General features: G+C 30.0%; 2 protein-coding genes across 2 annotated transcripts; one reads left to right on the top strand and one right to left on the bottom strand.

Moving 5' to 3' along the window:
• Nucleotides 1-458: 458 nt before the first annotated feature.
• Nucleotides 459-4,829, top strand: LOC100788830 (WUSCHEL-related homeobox 1). The gene is made up of 5 exons (XM_006605433.4): nucleotides 459-1,242; nucleotides 1,570-1,890; nucleotides 2,169-2,245; nucleotides 2,711-3,194; nucleotides 4,365-4,829. The coding sequence occupies exons 1-4, from the start codon at nucleotides 1,086-1,088 to the stop codon at nucleotides 3,167-3,169; spliced, it is 1,014 nt and encodes a 337-aa protein (XP_006605496.2). The 5' UTR covers nucleotides 459-1,085; the 3' UTR covers nucleotides 3,170-3,194; nucleotides 4,365-4,829.
• Nucleotides 4,830-13,508: 8,679 nt separating this feature from the next.
• LOC100790934 (phytanoyl-CoA dioxygenase) lies at nucleotides 13,509-17,011 on the bottom strand. The gene is made up of 9 exons (XM_003556055.4): nucleotides 16,854-17,011; nucleotides 16,656-16,780; nucleotides 16,486-16,546; nucleotides 16,332-16,400; nucleotides 15,578-15,696; nucleotides 14,633-14,780; nucleotides 14,379-14,523; nucleotides 14,174-14,260; nucleotides 13,509-13,711 (listed from the first exon to the last, which is right to left on the bottom strand). Exons 1-9 carry the CDS (start codon nucleotides 16,897-16,899, stop codon nucleotides 13,669-13,671), a joined length of 843 nt encoding a protein of 280 aa, XP_003556103.1. The 5' UTR covers nucleotides 16,900-17,011; the 3' UTR covers nucleotides 13,509-13,668.
• Nucleotides 17,012-19,552: the final 2,541 nt, after the last annotated feature.

The raw sequence follows: 19,552 nt of genomic DNA, 5'->3' as shown, positions 1-19,552 counted from the left end.
TTATACATCAATAATACATATCAAATCGTGTGACTTTAAAATTAAGCCTTAACTTAACATTTTGCCTTTAGAAACTATCTTGATCTATGGCCTTGTAAATCTTCGTTTCTCCAAATATTCCTTCAATTAGAGCCGTATTAGCTCAAAATTGTTCTAGTTTAGATTCTTTCTTCACTATTTAAGAGTAAATATATTGGAATGGATTGGAAGAAAATGAGTAATTTTTTTTTAATGGCAATGTCTTGGGTCACATTAAGATGTTAAGTTTAGATGAATTTCTTAACTATTTAAGTTGAACCTTTGTGAAAACATCACATCTATCTTAGATCACAACATGGTTGGAGTTGCTTAATTGCTTAGCAGCATTTAGATAATTCTTTTTTTCCAATAGTGGGTGTTAAAAGTTGTGATTGTCCAAAAGTGTAGTGTGTGCATACACACAGTGTCAACTGTCAGGTACAAGACAAAAGCAAAGAAGTACCCATACGAAACTGGTTTCCTTTGTGTACTTGTAGGTTATGTGTCTTAAACCAAGAGGAGGAGAAAAAAAAAACTTTGAAAGAAGAGTTAAAGGCACACCAAGCACTGTGAGGGAAAAAAAAAAATTAACCATGTGAGCGTGTTTGTGTAGGATGAAAGAGGAGACATATGGGGAAGAAGCAACTTTAATAACACTACATCATCATCATCATCATCATGCTGTGTCCTTTTTCAGAAACACACACACACACCTTCACTTTCCAAATCTCTCAGAATTCTATGCTTTCCATTTCCCACCTGTCTCTCTCTCCTCATGATTTGAATACTTAACTTGGTTTCTCTATTATTACTATTGTATACTATTACACACACATTGGTCAACTCTTTTGTTGGTTTTGCTGCTCCACCTAAAGCTTTTACTACAACGTTCCCTCTCCCTATAAATACACAGTTCCTCCCTTTAACTTCACCCCCATCCCATTACATCTTTCTCAGAAAGAAACCCTATTTTCAAACCCCAAAAGGCTGAAAGTGAAACAATAGTAGCCAATGTGCAATATTATGACAAAAGACCTTGTAGCATAGATTCTAAATTAACCTTCAACATGTCTGATTCATTTGGTAGCACCTTTCACTCTTCCACTCCAAACTCCACCCTCAATTCCCATGCACCCCCCAAAATCACCACATTCTGCTCAATAGCCCAACCTTATTGCATTTGCACCCACTGCAACCACATCCTCACCTTCAACCACCATGTTGGTAAGCCTAAGCAAATTAATATTTATAAGTTCATGTTTGGATAATTAATTAGTCATTATTCTAAACATATTTTTGAAGAAGGATATATATACTCTTTGTATATTTTATTTTGTATATCTTCGGAATGAGTGCAATGCTTATCCAAACACATTGATTTTTAAAATTCTCATACATACTCATAGTATATAGTCTTGTAATTTTTGTTTTAATGTGGTTAATAAACATGTGATTTGTTATGGTAGGAAATTTGATGCTATTGTGAAGTGTGAACTTACACTTAGGTTAACCATATTTTTCTTTTGTTTTTCCATGTGTCCTGTGGTGCAGGTAATGTAGCAGAGGAAGGGACAAATAGCACAGGGTCCCATAATAATAATTTGCAGTCCCAGCAGCAACAAAGCACAAGGTGGAGTCCAACCCCAGTTCAGTTACTAGTCCTTGAGGAATTGTATAGGCAAGGCACAAAAACACCCTCAGCTGAACAAATTCAACAAATAGCTTCACAGTTACGCCAGTTTGGGAAGATTGAAGGGAAGAACGTGTTCTACTGGTTCCAGAATCACAAGGCCAGAGAGAGACAGAAGCGGCGTAGAAGGGAAATGGAGGAAAATAATAATAACAATATTTCTGCTTCTTCTTCTGGTGAAGGTAAGAAAGAAAAGAAAGAAAGAGTAATAAGTAAAGTAGTACGTTATGGGAAATTCAGAAAAGGCATTAATACAGCTAGATATTATATCATGTGCTAATACTATAAAGTTTTTTAGGCCTTTGGGGCTATTCAAGGTTCTTTTAGTGGTCAAAAGATTCCTATGTTATACATCACTCTTGCACTGATGATTACAACCAAAAGAGTGTGTGGTTTCTTATGATTTTTAGGATGCAAGATTTGACGTTGAATTTTGGTGTTGTTTGGATTTTGGCCACAGGGTTGAAAGAGACAGGTTGTGGAGTTAAAGAGACAAAGAAGTGGGCATCCACTTCAAACTGCAGTGGACATGCAGAGGTCTGTAATTACTCTTGGCTTTGTTCGCGGTACTACTACAACATTTTATTCAGCTTTGTTAAGCAAAGATACCCCAAAAGATTATAGAATACCAATAATTAATAGGGTCTAGGTGAAATAAAAGATAAAGCCAAAAATCAATTTTCTTTTACTCGGTATAGTGAGTATATTGAAGAAGTATGAAATGAAAAGAAAAGAAAACAACTAAGTTGTTTTATATCTTGGACAAAAGGAGAGGCTTCAAAAGCTGCTTTTTTTAACTTTCTGTTGGGGCTGTTTTGTGCTAGATCAGTGTTCACACTTTTGTTGGACGGTGAATTGATGAGTGTGAATTCTGAAGTCTGTGAATTCTCCCCTTCCCCATTTTTTCTCTCTCTATTCTATCTCTTTTTTTCTCTATTTTTTAGTTTTTAACTGTTTTTAATTACTGCCAACTTTCTTACTATCTGTATTTTTTCTTTTCAGGAATCTGCTGCACTGGATATAGCAGAAAAGGGATCTAATGGGTGGACTCAGTTTGAGGGGAAAGACAGCATACAAGTTTTGATGAGGAGAAACATAGCCGAAAAACAAGCTAAGTTGCAGGAAATTATGGAAATGCCTTGTTTCCCTCCTGTTACTATGGAAGCATCAACTCCTACAACTTCACACAGAAGAACAACGCATTATAACACACAACTTTTAACCCCTCAAAACTATAATAATTTACCATCTTCAGTCATCAACAGAGAAAGTTTAAACTACTATGGTGGTGAAGAAAATGCAGCTCCTCGAACCCTTGACCTATTTCCACACAAGAGGGATGACCAACATGGAATTTCTCTTGCTGAGAGGAAATCATCTATGTTCTGTGCAAGTGCTTCTATGGACACTGAAGTCACCTCCAACAACCAGTTTTTTGAGTTTCTTCCTTTAAGAAACTGAAAGGGATCATATCACTTGATATATGGTATGTCATGTCATGTGATTTTAGAATACATATATGCACTTGTTAAACCAAATAATAATAATATTGGCTGTAACGAATTATAATATATATACATGTTTTCTTTGTTAACAAATATTAGTTTGTTATTTTGGTTAAAAACATTATTCGGGAGAATTTGAACCCCTAACCTCTCTCTCCTTTTTCCTTCTCCACTCGTTAAGTTAATTTTATATCATGGTATTAATTTCTATATTTTTTTTTCTCCGTTTTTTGCCGTTTTCATTGGGACTCAAAGTCACAAACCTTTAGTTTCATTTCTCTCTTTGTTGTGAGTCAGTGATAATGCATGTAGAAGTTTAATTACCTGTACGCGTGCATTTGAACCTAACGTTTTTTTGTCTTGTTGACTAATTAACTTCACGACGACTTTTTAGTTTTTGAGTCGAGTCCCTGGTTTTTGGGAAAGACGTGCTTCTCATAAACTCAATATCTTTTTGTTTTAAAACTCAAGATGGAGAAACTCACTCTTTTTGCGTAGATATTGATTTGCAAAACAAGGGTCGTTGTTTTTGTACACAAATTAAACCAGTATATATAGTAGAGTCTCTATCTCTCGTTATCTCTGTGTCTTTGTTCACATTGGGACACACCCAGTGAGAGAGAACTGAGAAGAGTTCATCTTCATCATATGTTATAACTTATAAGTGATCAAGATTGTTTTACTTAAACTTAATCCTAAATCATTTGTTTTTTATTACTTATTCAAGATTAGCTCTTCTGCTATACTCTCATCACCTGGTATATTTTCCATATATAGAAAATGTTAACATGTAATGAATGTGTGATACTTAAATTCGTATCCTTAAAATTTAGAAAGAAAACAAAAAGACAATTAAGTTTTAAGCAAGGGACAGCTATATTGACAAGCTTTATATTACTATACTATGTATTTTTCTAGTGTGTAAATTCCTTGATTAGAATTAGTTCATATTCATAGAATTTGAGGTGGAGAAGATATATATTCAAGGCATGCACGTACCTTATGAGTAGCATATGGTACATGCAAAGATATCATAGACTTGACTATGATTAATCATCTAGTCTGATATATTTGCAAATAATTAATTAATTACCAAGTAACTAATTAAGATGTTAGTTTGCTTGATAGTTGAGTGATAACCTTCCTTGTAGGTACGTAGGTTCGTTTTGTAGATGGTGGATTGTAGATGTTTGCCACGGCCATCTTGAGAAGAAATTAAAAAGTGACAAAGGAACGAAAGGTAAGAAATTAAGTGAGAACCGTATATAAAGATTTGTTACTAAGACAGACTTGCGTATGCAAATGAACCTTATAATGTGAACATCAATTTTCAAGTGTTTGGCACATATAATTCTCGAGTGGAACACAAAGTTAGTAGCTAGCTAGTTATATGTATTGCTATTTGATTGTCAATATACAAAACAGCTAGCATAGATCACTTGAAAATCAGATCAAGTAGAAGATACATGATATTTTAGTATGTATATTCTATTATATCATTGATATAAAGTATGCAAGGTCTTACTAATAGCTTAATTTTTATTATATAAAAGTTAAACAATCAAGGTGTAATTTAGTTAGGAGTTTTCTCAGCAAAATTTTTGGATTTTTACCGCTTAAACATTGTTCAACATACTCATCTCTATTTAATTTGAGATTTCTTACTTATGTACTTGGACACCAACAATTAATCTTCACCACAAGTCTAAGACTCTTTCACATGTTATACTTTTCTTAAGAAGAAAATCATTTTATCCACGACTATTCAATGTGAACCTTAGACTTAGAGTTTATTCATTGTCATCAATATACTCTAAATAGTTACACTTGGTCACCTTATCACACCATCAACTCTTATACTACTTAATCATGAGTTTATCACTTATATATTCCTCAACATATTCATCTCTATTGAATATGATATTTCTTATTCACACTTAAACACCAACAATGTAACACCAAATAGTAGTATATAACATTATTTGAGGTATGAGTCACTATGACTCACAAGGGCATCAACAAACAAGTCATTATAATATCCGCAGGAGATTTTGATTGCTTGTTGGACTTTGGAAATATAAGAAAGACGCAAGGGTTAAAACAAAAACTGAATAAAGAATGCTTAATCTCTACATATGCAACTGCCATATTGAAAGTTGAAGCCGCCTTTAGATTCACATTATATTAAATTATCTATAATTAAGTTGAAATATAAGCTAACATAATTTTAGGTGAATATTTATATATACTTGATTTTATATGCTGAAGAATTAATTAATTTTGAGTTAAAAACAACTTTAGATCACTTTTACATTGGATAAAAAGATATATTAATTTAAAAACATCTAAACATAAAACACTTTATTTTAACTTAATTTTAATTAAAATCAATTTTATAAAATTTAATTTCATTCAAAATTAATTATCTAAAGTTCACTCAAAGGTGCACACACTAAAGATCAGAAATATAATGCTTTTGAAAACAACCACGTCTTGCCGTCTTGGTGAACCCTAGATCGAGGTGACCAAAACCTCATGGCAGCACGATAACATACAATGGGTTATTTAAGACATAAATCATCATGACTTAGCTATTCAGTAGAAAAAAACAATGTCAAGGTGGGTTAGCTAGCCAAACCAATCTCAATACTATATGGAAACGTACATAGTTAAGAATATGCTCCCCATCACCACTTTCTGGACGTATACTAGTCGTGTGGCACAGTCTAATGGGGTGGGGTAGAGGTTGGTTTAGAGCACATCGACCCTGAAGCAGAAGTGTTTGGGGAGTATATATGAATGTTGAATCAAGGCTAGGACGTTATCATATTACGTCTGGATTCTGGAGTGAACAATATTTGAGTACGTAAAACCAGCAATGATATAAGATTAACTGACACTAAAACTCAAACTTTGTGAAATTAATTACAATATAATAGACACTTTAGAAATTTTAATGATTTTTATGTGTGAAAATCAAATCCAGGAAATTTATAACAACTTACATATTTATTCAATTAACTGAATTAAATTTCTTTGACTTTTTAATGTAATCATGTAGTAATAAATATTTAGTTATTTTTAATCTAACATAATATACATTAAAATGAAGTAATGTAACAAAATATTAATTAATTTTTTTAACAATTTTAGATTTAAATTATTTTTTGAGAATTTTAAATTTTAACATACATGTTGAATTGATAAAATTTATTTTTGTAAATGTTACTAAAATTATAATTAATTTTACAAATATTGGCAATGTTAATTCGCCTATATTGCCCCAATACATCCTCCCTTTAACTAATCCAATCAAACAAATAGTTTTTATCTTTCTCTCTTTTTTGTAATGAAATCTAGTCTAACGAATAGCTTATTACCCTTAAAATGACATTGGCACTGAAGCATTTACTCCTACAAAAAGGCATATTGTGAGCTTGTAACGAAATGATAAAAATTATATATATATATATATATATATATATATATATATATATATATATATATATATATATATATATATATATATATATATATGTGAGCTTGTAACGAAATGATTATGTGAGTGTTATTCACTTTATAAAAACTTGATGAAATGGGTTAAAAGAATTTCTGCCATAACCCATAATGGCTTTTGCTGCCTAAACAAGCAGCTTCTTTCCGCGTTTAAAGAGTTTCAGCTTTTTGCATCGGATTTGTTTGTATCTGTTATCAAACATTTGGTATGCTCGTGATCATGAATTTAAAAGAACTGTCGATGTCGAATATTCCCTTTTTCATTCAAGTTAACAAAGTGCATTGTGCTATGAAAGAGATCATTTTTACTCTTGAGGATGAGAAGAACGAAAAAAGTTTGGAAAAGAGAGATAATAATTCATTATTGTCCTTGTATAGGTGGAAAAAAAATCCATTGCCGAAAACAACTCATTGCGTAAAGGAATGAATATTCAACAAAGAAGATGTCCACAGGACCAGGGGTAGACAAAGCTTAAGTTCAGTGGGTCCTCTTTGATGAAAAAGCTTGAGTTTGCCAGAAATCATTTGTCAACAAATAAAAAATATAAAAAAATAAAAGAAAATTATTGTATAAATCTTTAGTCTTACAAATTCTTTTTTTTTTTTTTTGTCTACTCAACATGAACTAATGGTTTGCTTATTAAAACACATTAACACCACATTAATGATCTGAGGTTCGAGACATGGATAGGATTAAAATCAAAACCAAACCAATAATAGATTCTTTTTTTAAGAAAAAAATATGGTGCAAAAGCTTTTAAGAATTTTTTTTTATATTTTATTTTTTTTAATAAATCCTATTATCCATTAACAGTTATTAACTTTTTTGATAAATCATAGGGACACATTTGAAATTTTAATTAATGTATAAGAATATATTCAGTTAGCTGTGTTGTTTATCCCTGACCACATGGTATGTATATAGTATAAGGATAAACACACACAGGCACACTATTATATACATACTATATGTAGTTTATATAATCAAGTCATCTTACAATAATAATATGATTGGTTGAGAGAGTTTTGAAGCAAAGAAAGTGTATTTTTTTATTATAAAATTCAATAGTCATATGGTATTTACAAGAATGATAGTTTATTTTTAAAGGAAACAAGAATGATAGTTTATTGTTTCATTTCTTTTATTTTGAAATATTATTAAATTGAGAAATATACTTTTACTTGAAAAGAAAATTATACTCTTCTTTATTACTTTCTTTTCAAAACCATTATCAAAGGATTTTTTTTTTGTTAGATTTATTTTATTTGAGATTACTTGTATACTTTTTTATTTGAGACGCGTTAAGGGTAAAAACAAAAGTTACTTTTTTTTCAACAAGTGCTTTTTTAGGATAATTTTTTCTTTATATATTTGTCATTGAGTTTTAAGTTAAATAATAGAATATAGATACTTATTGATAATATTGAATTAGAAAAATATATTCATATATTGTTATTTAACGTTTCGTATAACTCTATTGATACCTGAATATTATGTTGAGAATCCAATTGGTAAAGACCCAGTGGGATAAAATTATGCAAATATTTAATATAATAACTTAGTTATAATAATAATAATATTAAAAAATTTAGTTTAATTTATTATTTTATGTCTATGTGAGTGCATGTGCTTTGTTTTTCTTTTTGTTTTTCCTAATCAGTGTGGCAGGTTGATCCATAAAAGTTTAAATATGTATTTAGTGAAAGAATTTATGTTTAATTTTTATTGTATAAAAAAAAAATTAACAACAATCACACACCTTAATGGAATTAATCTCTCACTTAGAAGTTTAAGAAACACCTATGATCTATCACTCAAACAAAAAAATTAAACTAAGAGTAGTATTATTTAATGGGAAGCGAGTTACCCTATCTGGAAGGGTAGAATTTGACGAGGTGGAATCCCCACTTGTGGAAAGAGCCTAATTAATCGTAGTATTTTATCCTTCAAGAATTAATCTCATACACACGATGTAAAAAAAGAAGAAGAAATCTAACACAACCAAAAAACAATCCATGAGCATTTTCAATCAGAGTTTTTAACAAATAAAGTAAGAAACTAAATTATTCAGTTCAATTCAAACTACTTTGAATAAAATAAAGTTGAATTAATTTTTTTTTATATATTATTCAGATGGTTCACAATTCACATGTGTTTCCATCCAATGACATTTCACATAAAAATAGGAAATGCGAACACTCCTGTAATATTACTCAGATGGCTCACAATTTTTATATATTATTCAGATGGTTCACAATTAATAACACCCTTAATAAGCATCACATGGCATACATGAGTTTGAGAGATCACCTTAGTCACATTTCTTAGGGACCTCTAGAAGTTTTAAAGCAACTAAAATTTTTGAGTGCTGATAAAAGAAATTATATAATTTGAGTGACAATTATAATGTAATATCATAAAATATATGAAACTCTCACATATAACCTGTAAATGAAGTCTGAACTTGAGATGTTCTAAATGAGTTAATTAGTCCAAATGGGCTTATTATATTTCATTTTTGCTTATAAAAAACATTTCTATATTTACATAAACTTAAAAATATATTTAATTTAATATAATGATATAAGATTTTGTTATATTTATATGTGTGAGAATAATATATTTAACAAAAAATTCGTATTCCATTCTCTCCTATATAAATAACGGCAGTCCTGGAAGCATCTATGATTTTTTACTAGAAAAATAAATTTAAAAGCATATTTAACCTTAAAACAAATAACAAGAAAAATAAATAAAATAACTTTATATGTACATTCCACATACATTCAACAAGCCAAAAACAAAAGAAAAAAAAAAACTCCCGTGGCTTGCTGACGTTGACCCACCAAGAGCAGAAGTGAAAGATCATCATCACTCACCCCTGACCACGAACGTACATAAATTGAAAGAGAAAGAAAGAAAGAAAAAATATAATAAAAAAGGAAAAAAATTGCATTTATGTGCAAATGAAGCAGTCATAATTGAAGAGGGAAAGAAAGAAGGGTTTGTCTACGATTATGCAAAACTAGAAGTTGCAGGATTGTCATCACTGCATGTCTGCAGCAATATTGTGTGAGAGAGGAAAAGGACATAAACAACACTGTAGAAAGAAAGAGAGAGAGAGAGAAAAGGTGCCAAGGTGAGTAATGAAATAAAACCCTAAAATGAATTGAGGTGAGGTGGCTATGTATTTATATATGCATTGCTGCTGTTGCCAGCCATTGTGTCCTTAGACTCTCTTGTCTGTCTGTCTCTTCTTCCCACACCCAACACAACACAACACCATATCACATCACTCACGAACATCCATTGTCCAAATCATATTTGTTTTATTTCACATTTGTGATCGATCTGTCTTTTAACACTTCAATAATTATGATGGTGAAAGTTCATCATTCAACACACACCTGTGCCTCCCCCTTGTACCACACCTTCTTTTTGTAACAAAAATAATATTAATAGGCCTTTGCGGTAAGTGTAACTGTAAAAAGATATATATATAGTCTAAACATTATACCACCTAGTGTGTGAAATGATAATTAGTAGTCCCAAATTCAAATCTTAAACATGTGCAACCCTATTAAATATTCATAAGGAGATTTTCGTTGTTTACAATGGTTCTAAATTATAATTGCAGTTGCATTGCATGCATTGTTATTGTGTATATTGTGGTTACTGCGATGCAAATTACATACATTATGACCAAAAATTATTATATGGTAAACAATCTATAATTATTCTAATTATTGATCTTTTATATATATGTGTGTGTGTGGGTGGGTGTTCATTTTAAGATTTTTGTATCATTTGTCACCATCAAATCAAATGCCTCTTGCACTCCCCAACACATCCCACTAAACCACTCGCTCATTCAACCATCAACACTTAGAATAGAAGATTAAGTTCTGAATCGTTGATTTATTTATTTTTTTACAAAAGAACGGTGTTGCGGTCTAGTTGCAATCCTATTGCGGTTTTGTTGTTGCTGCTTTGTGGCAATTCATGTGATTTAAACTCATTGCATTTACAAACTAATTTGGTTGTGGGTAGCTCCACAACATCAATATTGCGGATGTAACAGGCGTTGTGGTCCTACATTTAGAACCCTATTCCTGTTAAATATATGATGCTAAAGGGATTTTGATACCTCCGAACATGGTAGATATTTTAAGCAATGTAAAGGACTTCGGCAAGAGACAACGATTTCCCATGACAAACAGAACCTGCAAACACATGTATAGACACTCCAATAATGAGTGCAATTAATGTGTACAAATGAGCTTTCATTCTTGCGTACTGAATGTCTTCTATAGTAATAGTTGACAAGTAAAATAATTAAGTAGTTAATATGAGCCATGAGTCACGAACCACGTGACAAACCTAGAGAAGATACTGAACATATAAAAAAGAGTAAACAGTGGTATTGCACTATTGGTATAAAGTATTTTTATAGTTATTTAATTATAAATTCATGATTGTTATGATTTTTAATTAGTTAATAATATAAACAATACATAAATAATATGTAGAAATTATACTTTGCAAAGATAGCACCTTATAAAAAGTTCAAATTTCATATTTAAATCAAAAGTTGGTTTATGTTTAACACCATACCGTATAAATTTTATTAAATATGTTAGTCACATTTTATATTTGGTGGGTCTTATTATCAAATTAGTGAGACTACCAAACTAGATTCAACTAGTAAGAGAAAAATATATATTGAAAGAGTATATTAAAAAATGTGTTAGTAACATAAGATTATTATGTTTTTCTTGTCGGTTATAAGGTAAAAGTGATATGTATAGTAGACATCGTAGATTTATTAAAAAAATTATATTCAAAACCCATTGGTGATTTTTTCGCTCACATGCCCCAGTTTCGAAACGGCAAAGCGTGCTTTACATTTTAAAAATGTAGATTCTTTTTTTTTTAGAGTAAAAAATGTAGATCCTTTATTTATTATTTTCGAGTAATGATTGGTAAATTTAACTAACAAACTTGAAAAGAAGACAAGATCAAAACCAGACTTGGGCCATTGTCCAGTTGGTATACACTTATTTGCACATTTAATTTTTCTGTACTATTTAACCGTTTAAGCCGTGAAAATTAACTCGGTTGCAACTTGCGAATCCGTGTGCAAAATAGGAAAAGGCACAATAATCATCCTATTCAATTTTAACCTATATTTGATCTAAAACAGTTCAGACTTCAGTTCAGACATTTCTTGCTCAGAAATTTGTGACTAGTATCGACAGGTAGATAAAGGGTTAACTTTATTGTTGAGTGAGAGTGAACTTGAATATACTTTTACATGATTAAATATATTTTTCTTTCTATAATATATCGATTGTTATTATTTCAAGATCCACAAAATATTTTAGTGACTAAAATCTAATTAAAAGATTAAAAATGGTATATTATAAAGACAAAAATATATTTAAACTAATTTTTGTTATTTGTTTATTTGACAAATTGAAAAGATCGAGATTATTGTTACAAAAGTATTAATGATGAAAAATCATAAAATAAGAGCATTGCTTATTCAGCAAAAAATAATAAGAGCATGGCTTAAAAGTAAAAAATCTGACTCCTACAAAAGAGTAATTCATTCAAGAAAGTAAAATAAGTAATCTCAATTCTTAACGAAAAAAAAATTAATGATTGATATTATGTGTACATTTATCAGAAATTATGAATACATCGAAATATCAACCACTGGTTTTTTCATCAATGATTGATAATTTACTTTACATTTATAAGAAAAGAATTAATGGTGCACGAAAGTTAAGATTAATGTGACAACGGAATACTGGAATTTGTTCCACTGTTTCATGTTGTTCTGTAATTTTCTTTCTTTTTTTTTGGATAATGCCCTCTCAATATTTTTCCATGCTTGATTTTTGCATATCGTGGTGTTTCAATTAAACTCGTTCAGCGTCCAGATTTTAAAAAATATAACTGAAACAAATTAGTATGAAAGATGTATTATAATTATTTGTATGGTCGTCGAGAGATTGGAATTAGGAACAATTTTTTTCAGTACACATGTGGATTGGGTCTACCTCGATCTAAAGTATCAAAGTGTAGTTATAATTGTTAATTAGAAAATGAACCCTTAAGATTATATTTTGATAACTTGGCAGTTTTTTTTAATACCTAATTCTAAGTGTGTGATTGGTGTGAGCATCAAGAATTGATTTTAAATTCATAATTGATTTTAGATATATTTTTATATATTTAATTTTACTTTTGATAAAAAATTAAAATTGATTATGAACTAAAACACCTTTAAAACAAATTATCTGTTAAATCCAAAATTTTATACTCATCCAAATACAATATAGGATCAAATCATGAATTGACAGTACACGATCAAATTATGAATTGAAGAATCAAAACTTATTGATATAAAAATTTTAAAAATGATTAAAAGACGGTACACGATCATGCATGCTGGTAGAGTAACAAAATATATACCTTAAAGAAAATCCAACTCAATTCGTATGCATCCATTTTGAAGTGGTGACACTTCTTAAAAAATTTATATATATTGCCAGTACAAAACTTTTCTATAAAGACATCCAATAAAACTTAAATTATTCACTAGTATGATGTGATCATAAAATGAATTCTTATTAGATGTCTACATCTATATAAAATAGTTTTACACTCAGTGCATATTATTTAAAATCGATTAAAAAATACTAAAATTATAAATAATATTTATCGATAAAATTAATTATTTTTTCAAATATATGTGTTAACACCCTTGGTATAAATTATAAAAACTATCAAATTCTGATTTATTCATATCCCAAAACCAAAGACGTGGAATCAGTGTTCAGTGGCAAGTACACAAACTGGTTTAACATTATTACAACGCTTTAAGCTTGCAAATTAAACATCATTACATCGTTTCTCTCAATTTGCAAATTTCAGCTTACAAAGAGTGGTTCTGGCTCAACTTTTCGTCTGATCCTGAAAAAAAGTTAGACAGAAAGAAGCAAGTGTTTAGCAAAATCCACCAAGTAGTTGGGACACAAGCCAAGTCCAAATTACATTACAAATACAAACTTGTGATATTTGGCAAATTCTACACTTTTCATAAAACAAACATCTTTCTTGCACTTGCAAGTGTCAATTATTGGGATTAAGGAAGACTTAGAACCGATTTGGTACAAGCATAAGTCCAAAAATGATGCAAACTCTAACAAAAGTTGAAGGCAAAGAATACTAAACACACACAAAACTCAGGCAAAAATCGAAGTGGTTGGTATCCAAGAGATTCAATCAAGTCAGAGGTGAATGGTCTATTATTAATAATATGTATGATCATATATATCAGAGATATCTTTTAGTAAATAAACCTTTCAATGATAACTAAGTTCCTAAAGGTGGAAAAGTGCTAATAAACAAACTCTTCCCATGATCTGAACTCACCAATTTTCTGGTGCCCATTTGCAGCCAACCATATCCACCACGTGCAAGCTGTACGCATGTCTTGATTTTGGAGACTGGTTTTCAAAGCTGTGATTCACATAAAAAAGCAGACAAGGTGAATTATCAGGTGAACACATTAAAAGGCAACTTTCTTTCTTCTATACTTCATGATACACATCATCTGAAGTGAATAGTTTTAACAAACCTTTGGTGGATAAGATCACCATGGATGACAACCAAAGACCCAGCTTTTACTTCAATAGGAACAAAATCTTTTTGATCATAAGAAGGTGATGGTCGATCGAATTTGACACCATCTTCATCTCTTAAGAATCTTCTAACAAGCCCATCTACAGAAAACAGAATAAAAAAGCAAAGGAAAAAAAATTAGATTAGATGAACCAAACAAAGGATAAAAGATCCAGGTAAGAAATGAACCAAAAGGTAGGAAAAAGATACTTTTGTGAGATCCAGGTATTGTCCAAAGGCAACCATTTAATATGTTTGCATCTTCTAGGGCCAGCCACAGCCCGGTGCATGTTTGTGGTTCAGTATAAAGGAACGAGTTATCCTGGTGTGGCACTACTTCACCCCCAATGCCTGGTTGCTGTTTATAAAAATTTCATTAATGATAATGACCGGGCATCAAATACTTCTATACTTAGATGCTCTGTGTGGCCATATAAAAATCGAATGAAACCTTGGAGCACAACATACTCGTAGCATGATTATAAATGAGAGAGAGAGAATTTCAACCAGCTTTAATATGTCAACTACATATAAAAATGGGTGGGTGTTCAAGTTCAAACCACAGCAATGTTGAAATAACCAACCAAATATATCCATAGTGTATACAGAAGTCCATAAAATAATATCAAATTCAAAAGTATGTAAATAAAACACAAACATAAATAAACCAAAAGTAACTTTAACTAAGTTTGAATATCAACAAAACCTACATTCAAGAATTATTCAAAATCTAACAAGATATGTGCCATTTTGGAAGAAACATATAAGGTGAATAACTCAACACCAAAAACTTATGCATGAAACCACTATAACAATACAGCTTTAAAGCACCATTCAACGGAGAAAGTGCATAATACACCAATTTGGTTAAAAATTAAAGAAATAACTGACACAAGCAACAATATTAAAATGGAGAAAGTGCATTTGCCAAATTGGAGTACAAAAATAAAGAACCAAATCACACAATCCCCTTATGCCCACTCTCCCTCACGCCCTTGAACCAGGAAAGTAAAAGAACACACATCCATGATGTCCAACCAATTCACATATCTATTGCTCATACATAATGCCCCAACACATTAAAGTATTGAACTTAAGTTCTTTCAACTATATGATCAGCAACTGAATATCACAACGGCAGAAGAAAAAACGCACCTTAAATATATACATTGACTGCATGACTGCAGGTCTCTTGTAACCTAAGGAGCGCATCAAACTTGAAACTTTCTCAGAAGAAGAAAACTTTTTGAATGCTGGCTCAATCTCATGAAGAGCTGCACAAAATCACAGCACATCCCCAGCCACAAAAAAAATAATAGATTAAAAAATAATAGGATTAATTCAGAAGGAACAATGCTACTCTCAAGCTCATGCATTCACCAGTCAGCACAATAGCTCAGGTGGTTCCACTCCATTAAAGTTAAAAGACTAAAAAGTTTACGCTGAGAAAAGTAGCGCCCCCACTGTCATAAACTAACTAATTCTACTATATGCTATGTGAACCAAGGTTTTAAAAAACGGTCCACAACCACAATTTCAACCATAACATCTAGATTTTGGAAGTTTCTGAGACCACATTGGCTTCATTTGTTCACTATTTCCCGCAATATGAAGGATCACAATAAAACCACAACTGCATTTTAAAACCTTTATATGAACAGAGAGTACCCCATTTCTTCTTGGTCAAAACTTACAAGCAGTTTCTTATAGTGTTGTTTTCCAATTAGAATTGAAGTTTCACTATACTAACCTTTAATACACCTCATTATTATGAGAATTATTGAGATGAAAATCTAATTCTGATTTGAGGATAACATCAAAAGCAAAAAAACAATTGCATGTAAGCTTTGTCCTTAATTCATTTCTACTTCAAAATAAGACATTTAGTATCAGAATATAAAAAGCTCACCGTGGCCAACTTTATTAAGGGACAATTGCTTCGGCTGCTTTAACTTACCATCATTACCAAATGCTTTCTCTGCCAAAAGTGAAACAGACAAAAGATTAAATTAGAAGGAACCCAATTACTCAAAAACTGAAAAGATTAATTTTTTAAAAAATACCCTCGAAGAAGAAAGAAATCCTCTCGGCGCTGTCGAAAAAGTAATTATCAGTCGACTGTTGCTGAAGAAAAATAAAAACAGAGCAAGAGTAAGAGAACAGATAAAAAAAATCCAACTTTAAAATGAAACTAAGAGAAAAATAAAATAAAATGTTAGGACATAGGAGTAACCTGGTTCTTGGTGGAGAAAATAGAGGCGGTGGAAGAAGGGTCAAAGTCATCTACCAACTGCTCCATCCTCTTCATCATGGACTCAATCTCATCGCTACATGCGAAAGATTCAATCACAAGATAACCTGCGCATGCAGTTCCAAAGATTAGAGATTCGGTTGGTTGAGTTAGGATTATGCTTAAGATCAAAAAGGGTACCTTGAGAGTTGAAGAATTGGAGCTGTTCTGGACTAAGTATCCCCATCTTGTGTTGTGCTTTGCTTGCTTTGCCTCGCAATTGAACAAAGATTCGATGTTTAATATTGTTGTACTTACTTGCCTAGGTACCTATTATATTGATTGCAGTCTTCATTGTCAAAAGGTCAAATGTGGATTATTTTATCCACTTGTCGTATTCAATTAGATAAAGTTGTTTTTGAGGGTAATTATTACTTCTTTCTTCTCTAATTATAATTATAAGATATTTTTAATTCATTTAATAAAATAATTCATTTAATTAATCATATTAAATATTAAATATGTGAATTACTTATATTATTATTTTAAAATTATTTTTTATCTTTTTATTCAATTAATTATTTATTATTAATGTTTAGAGACAAAATAATTAAATAAGGATATATAAAAAAATAATAATACATCTAAAACTTAACAAAGATTTTTATAAAAAAGAAAAAAAATTCTATAAAAAATTATAATTAGAGAAAAAAATTAATTCTTTTAATATTTTAAGAATGACAAAATAAATTTTAAATTTATTTTTTAAAATTTAATATTAATATATGTCACAAAGTTCTTATTAGAGGATATTGAAAACATAGAATGGAATGTCCTTATGCTTAATAATTTCTTTTATTATATCTCTAACTAACAATGAATAGAAATGAATAGAAATGAGTCATGTAACTCATCTCTATTTATCAAAGACGATGTTATCTTCCAATCCCATATACAAGTTTTTTTTTTTTTTTTTTTTGCATTGGCTCTGCGAGCCATGTACCTACATGTGTACAATATGTAGGATCTTAAAAACTTCATACTGAATACGTTGGGTGTCTCTTACTCTAACATGTCAAAGACCTGATGCGTTGTTTGGTGTTGTTGTCACGTTCTAATGGTCTCTAAGGCACGTCCTTGATGGTATGCTTAATCAATGTGAGCGTATGATCGTGGTTGATATTACAAAGATAAATGAAATATAACAAATCATTCTTAGAATGGTGATCGATCCTTCAATAGTACAATTGATTTACTGGTCCACAATCCACCAAACTTTAAGTCTATTACGTAATTGCTTAAGTTGCTTGGATAAGATCAGACCTTGAGGAGCATAGTTGGCCTGACGGTAAAATAATGAATTCATTACTTTTAACTTTTATAGAAACAACCTTTAAAGTTATATAAAAATATTTTAAATTCATCAAGTGTTGTGTAATTTTAAATGGTTTTAGTTTACACCCAACAAGGTTTAAAAGCAGTGTTGACGACACTCATGCATGAGGTGTGCTCTATTATTTTTTTTTTTCACACAAAGAGGTATTCAACGAGATACTTCACATTTGATGGTCTGACAACATTTCATCTTACTAACTTATGTAAGATTATTTTAGTTTAATTAATAATTTTGAATTTAAATTCTAAATATATTATTACATTAAATACTTTTTAAAAATTTATATCACTCAAAGATGGATCTACGTTCTGATTTATGGGGGCAATTATATACCCCACTAATTAAGTAAATATTTTTAATAATTATTATTTTTTTCATATAAAAATAGATATTATTCTCGTAAAATAATTTTTAAAAATAAAAGAATGTAAAAAATAAAAAATAAAATAAATTGATATTAATTTTATTCACTTTATTCTTTTAAATTTTTAGAAGCTTAGATATTTTGATTTTTTTATTATAAGATTGGGTATTTTTGTAAAAGCTTATAATATTTTTTCAGTAAAAATATTATGAATTATTTCTTTCTCCCCATTAAAAAAAAATCGGATCCATCACTGATATCGCTCATACAAGTCTTATATTTAACTCAAATAAAATTTTCTTCCATTACATGTGGTTTCTATCAAAATAAATAAATAAATAAATAGATGCTGATGTACCGAAAAAAAAAAATAGATGGTGCTTTTCCTCGTAACATTTGTGTTGTTGTAAAACTTATTTTTGTGTGCAACAGCTGATTTTATCATGGCAGAGATCCGATCCACTGTGTTATGTGTGTCTATTGGCGCATGTACAGACAAGAATTCCGAGTAGGAATTATCAGAGAGCTATTCATTGACTTCTCTTTGTCACCATAACTTTACTCGTTCTTAATATAATTCATTTTGTTTTTCTTCCTCTTTTTTAAGTGCCTGTTTATTCTTACTACAAATGTAGGATGCTGAAAGCTTTTATATGGAAGATGCAATCAATGAAATTAAGTAGATGAATAAAAATTATGACTGATATATATTGATATATACATAATTATAATTAAGTGTTTTTGTAAGCGTCTCTTAACGTGTAGTTCTAAAATTGTATTAATTTTGAAATATCTTTCTGATATACATGACAATTATTACTTAAAATAACAAGGAAGTTATGAATTACTAGTTATTTAATTTGTGTTTTACACGAGATCGTTATCCATATATTTAAATTTTATATTTTCAAATTGAAAAGATTTGATTAAATTCATATATATATATATATATATATATATATATATATATATATATATATATATATATCAAATTAATAAATTTGTACAAATGAGTATTATCAGCAGTAATCAATTGATTAATTAAGAGGTAAATTTTTATTTTTAATTTATTTAACTTTTTTTAGACTAAGATTATCTTCGATAAGACATTTCAGTTAATTTTTAATATTTTTTGTTAGT

This window comes from Glycine max, chromosome 20 (genome assembly GCF_000004515.6).
Source record: "Glycine max cultivar Williams 82 chromosome 20, Glycine_max_v4.0, whole genome shotgun sequence".
In the NCBI taxonomy this organism is placed as follows: domain Eukaryota; kingdom Viridiplantae; phylum Streptophyta; class Magnoliopsida; order Fabales; family Fabaceae; genus Glycine; species Glycine max.
The sequence above is the reverse complement of the archived record's forward strand: the minus strand, read 5'-3'. Positions and strand labels throughout refer to the sequence as shown.

Excerpts from the sequence above, each read along its gene's own strand:
- LOC100790934 (XM_003556055.4), bottom strand. The coding sequence starts at position 16,899 with ATGGGGATACTTAGTCCAGAACAGCTCCAATTCTTCAACTCTCAAG. Across the intron at positions 16,781-16,853 it reads CCAATTCTTCAACTCTCAAG|GTTATCTTGTGATTGAATCT; the intron begins GTACCCTTTTTG and ends CTGCATGCGCAG. Across the intron at positions 16,547-16,655 it reads TTTTCTCCACCAAGAACCAG|CAACAGTCGACTGATAATTA; the intron begins GTTACTCCTATG and ends ATTTTTCTTCAG.
- LOC100788830 (XM_006605433.4), top strand. The coding sequence starts at position 1,086 with ATGTCTGATTCATTTGGTAGCACCTTTCACTCTTCCACTCCAAACTCC. Across the intron at positions 1,891-2,168 it reads TGCTTCTTCTTCTGGTGAAG|GGTTGAAAGAGACAGGTTGT; the intron begins GTAAGAAAGAAA and ends TTTTGGCCACAG. Across the intron at positions 2,246-2,710 it reads ACTGCAGTGGACATGCAGAG|GAATCTGCTGCACTGGATAT; the intron begins GTCTGTAATTAC and ends TTTTCTTTTCAG.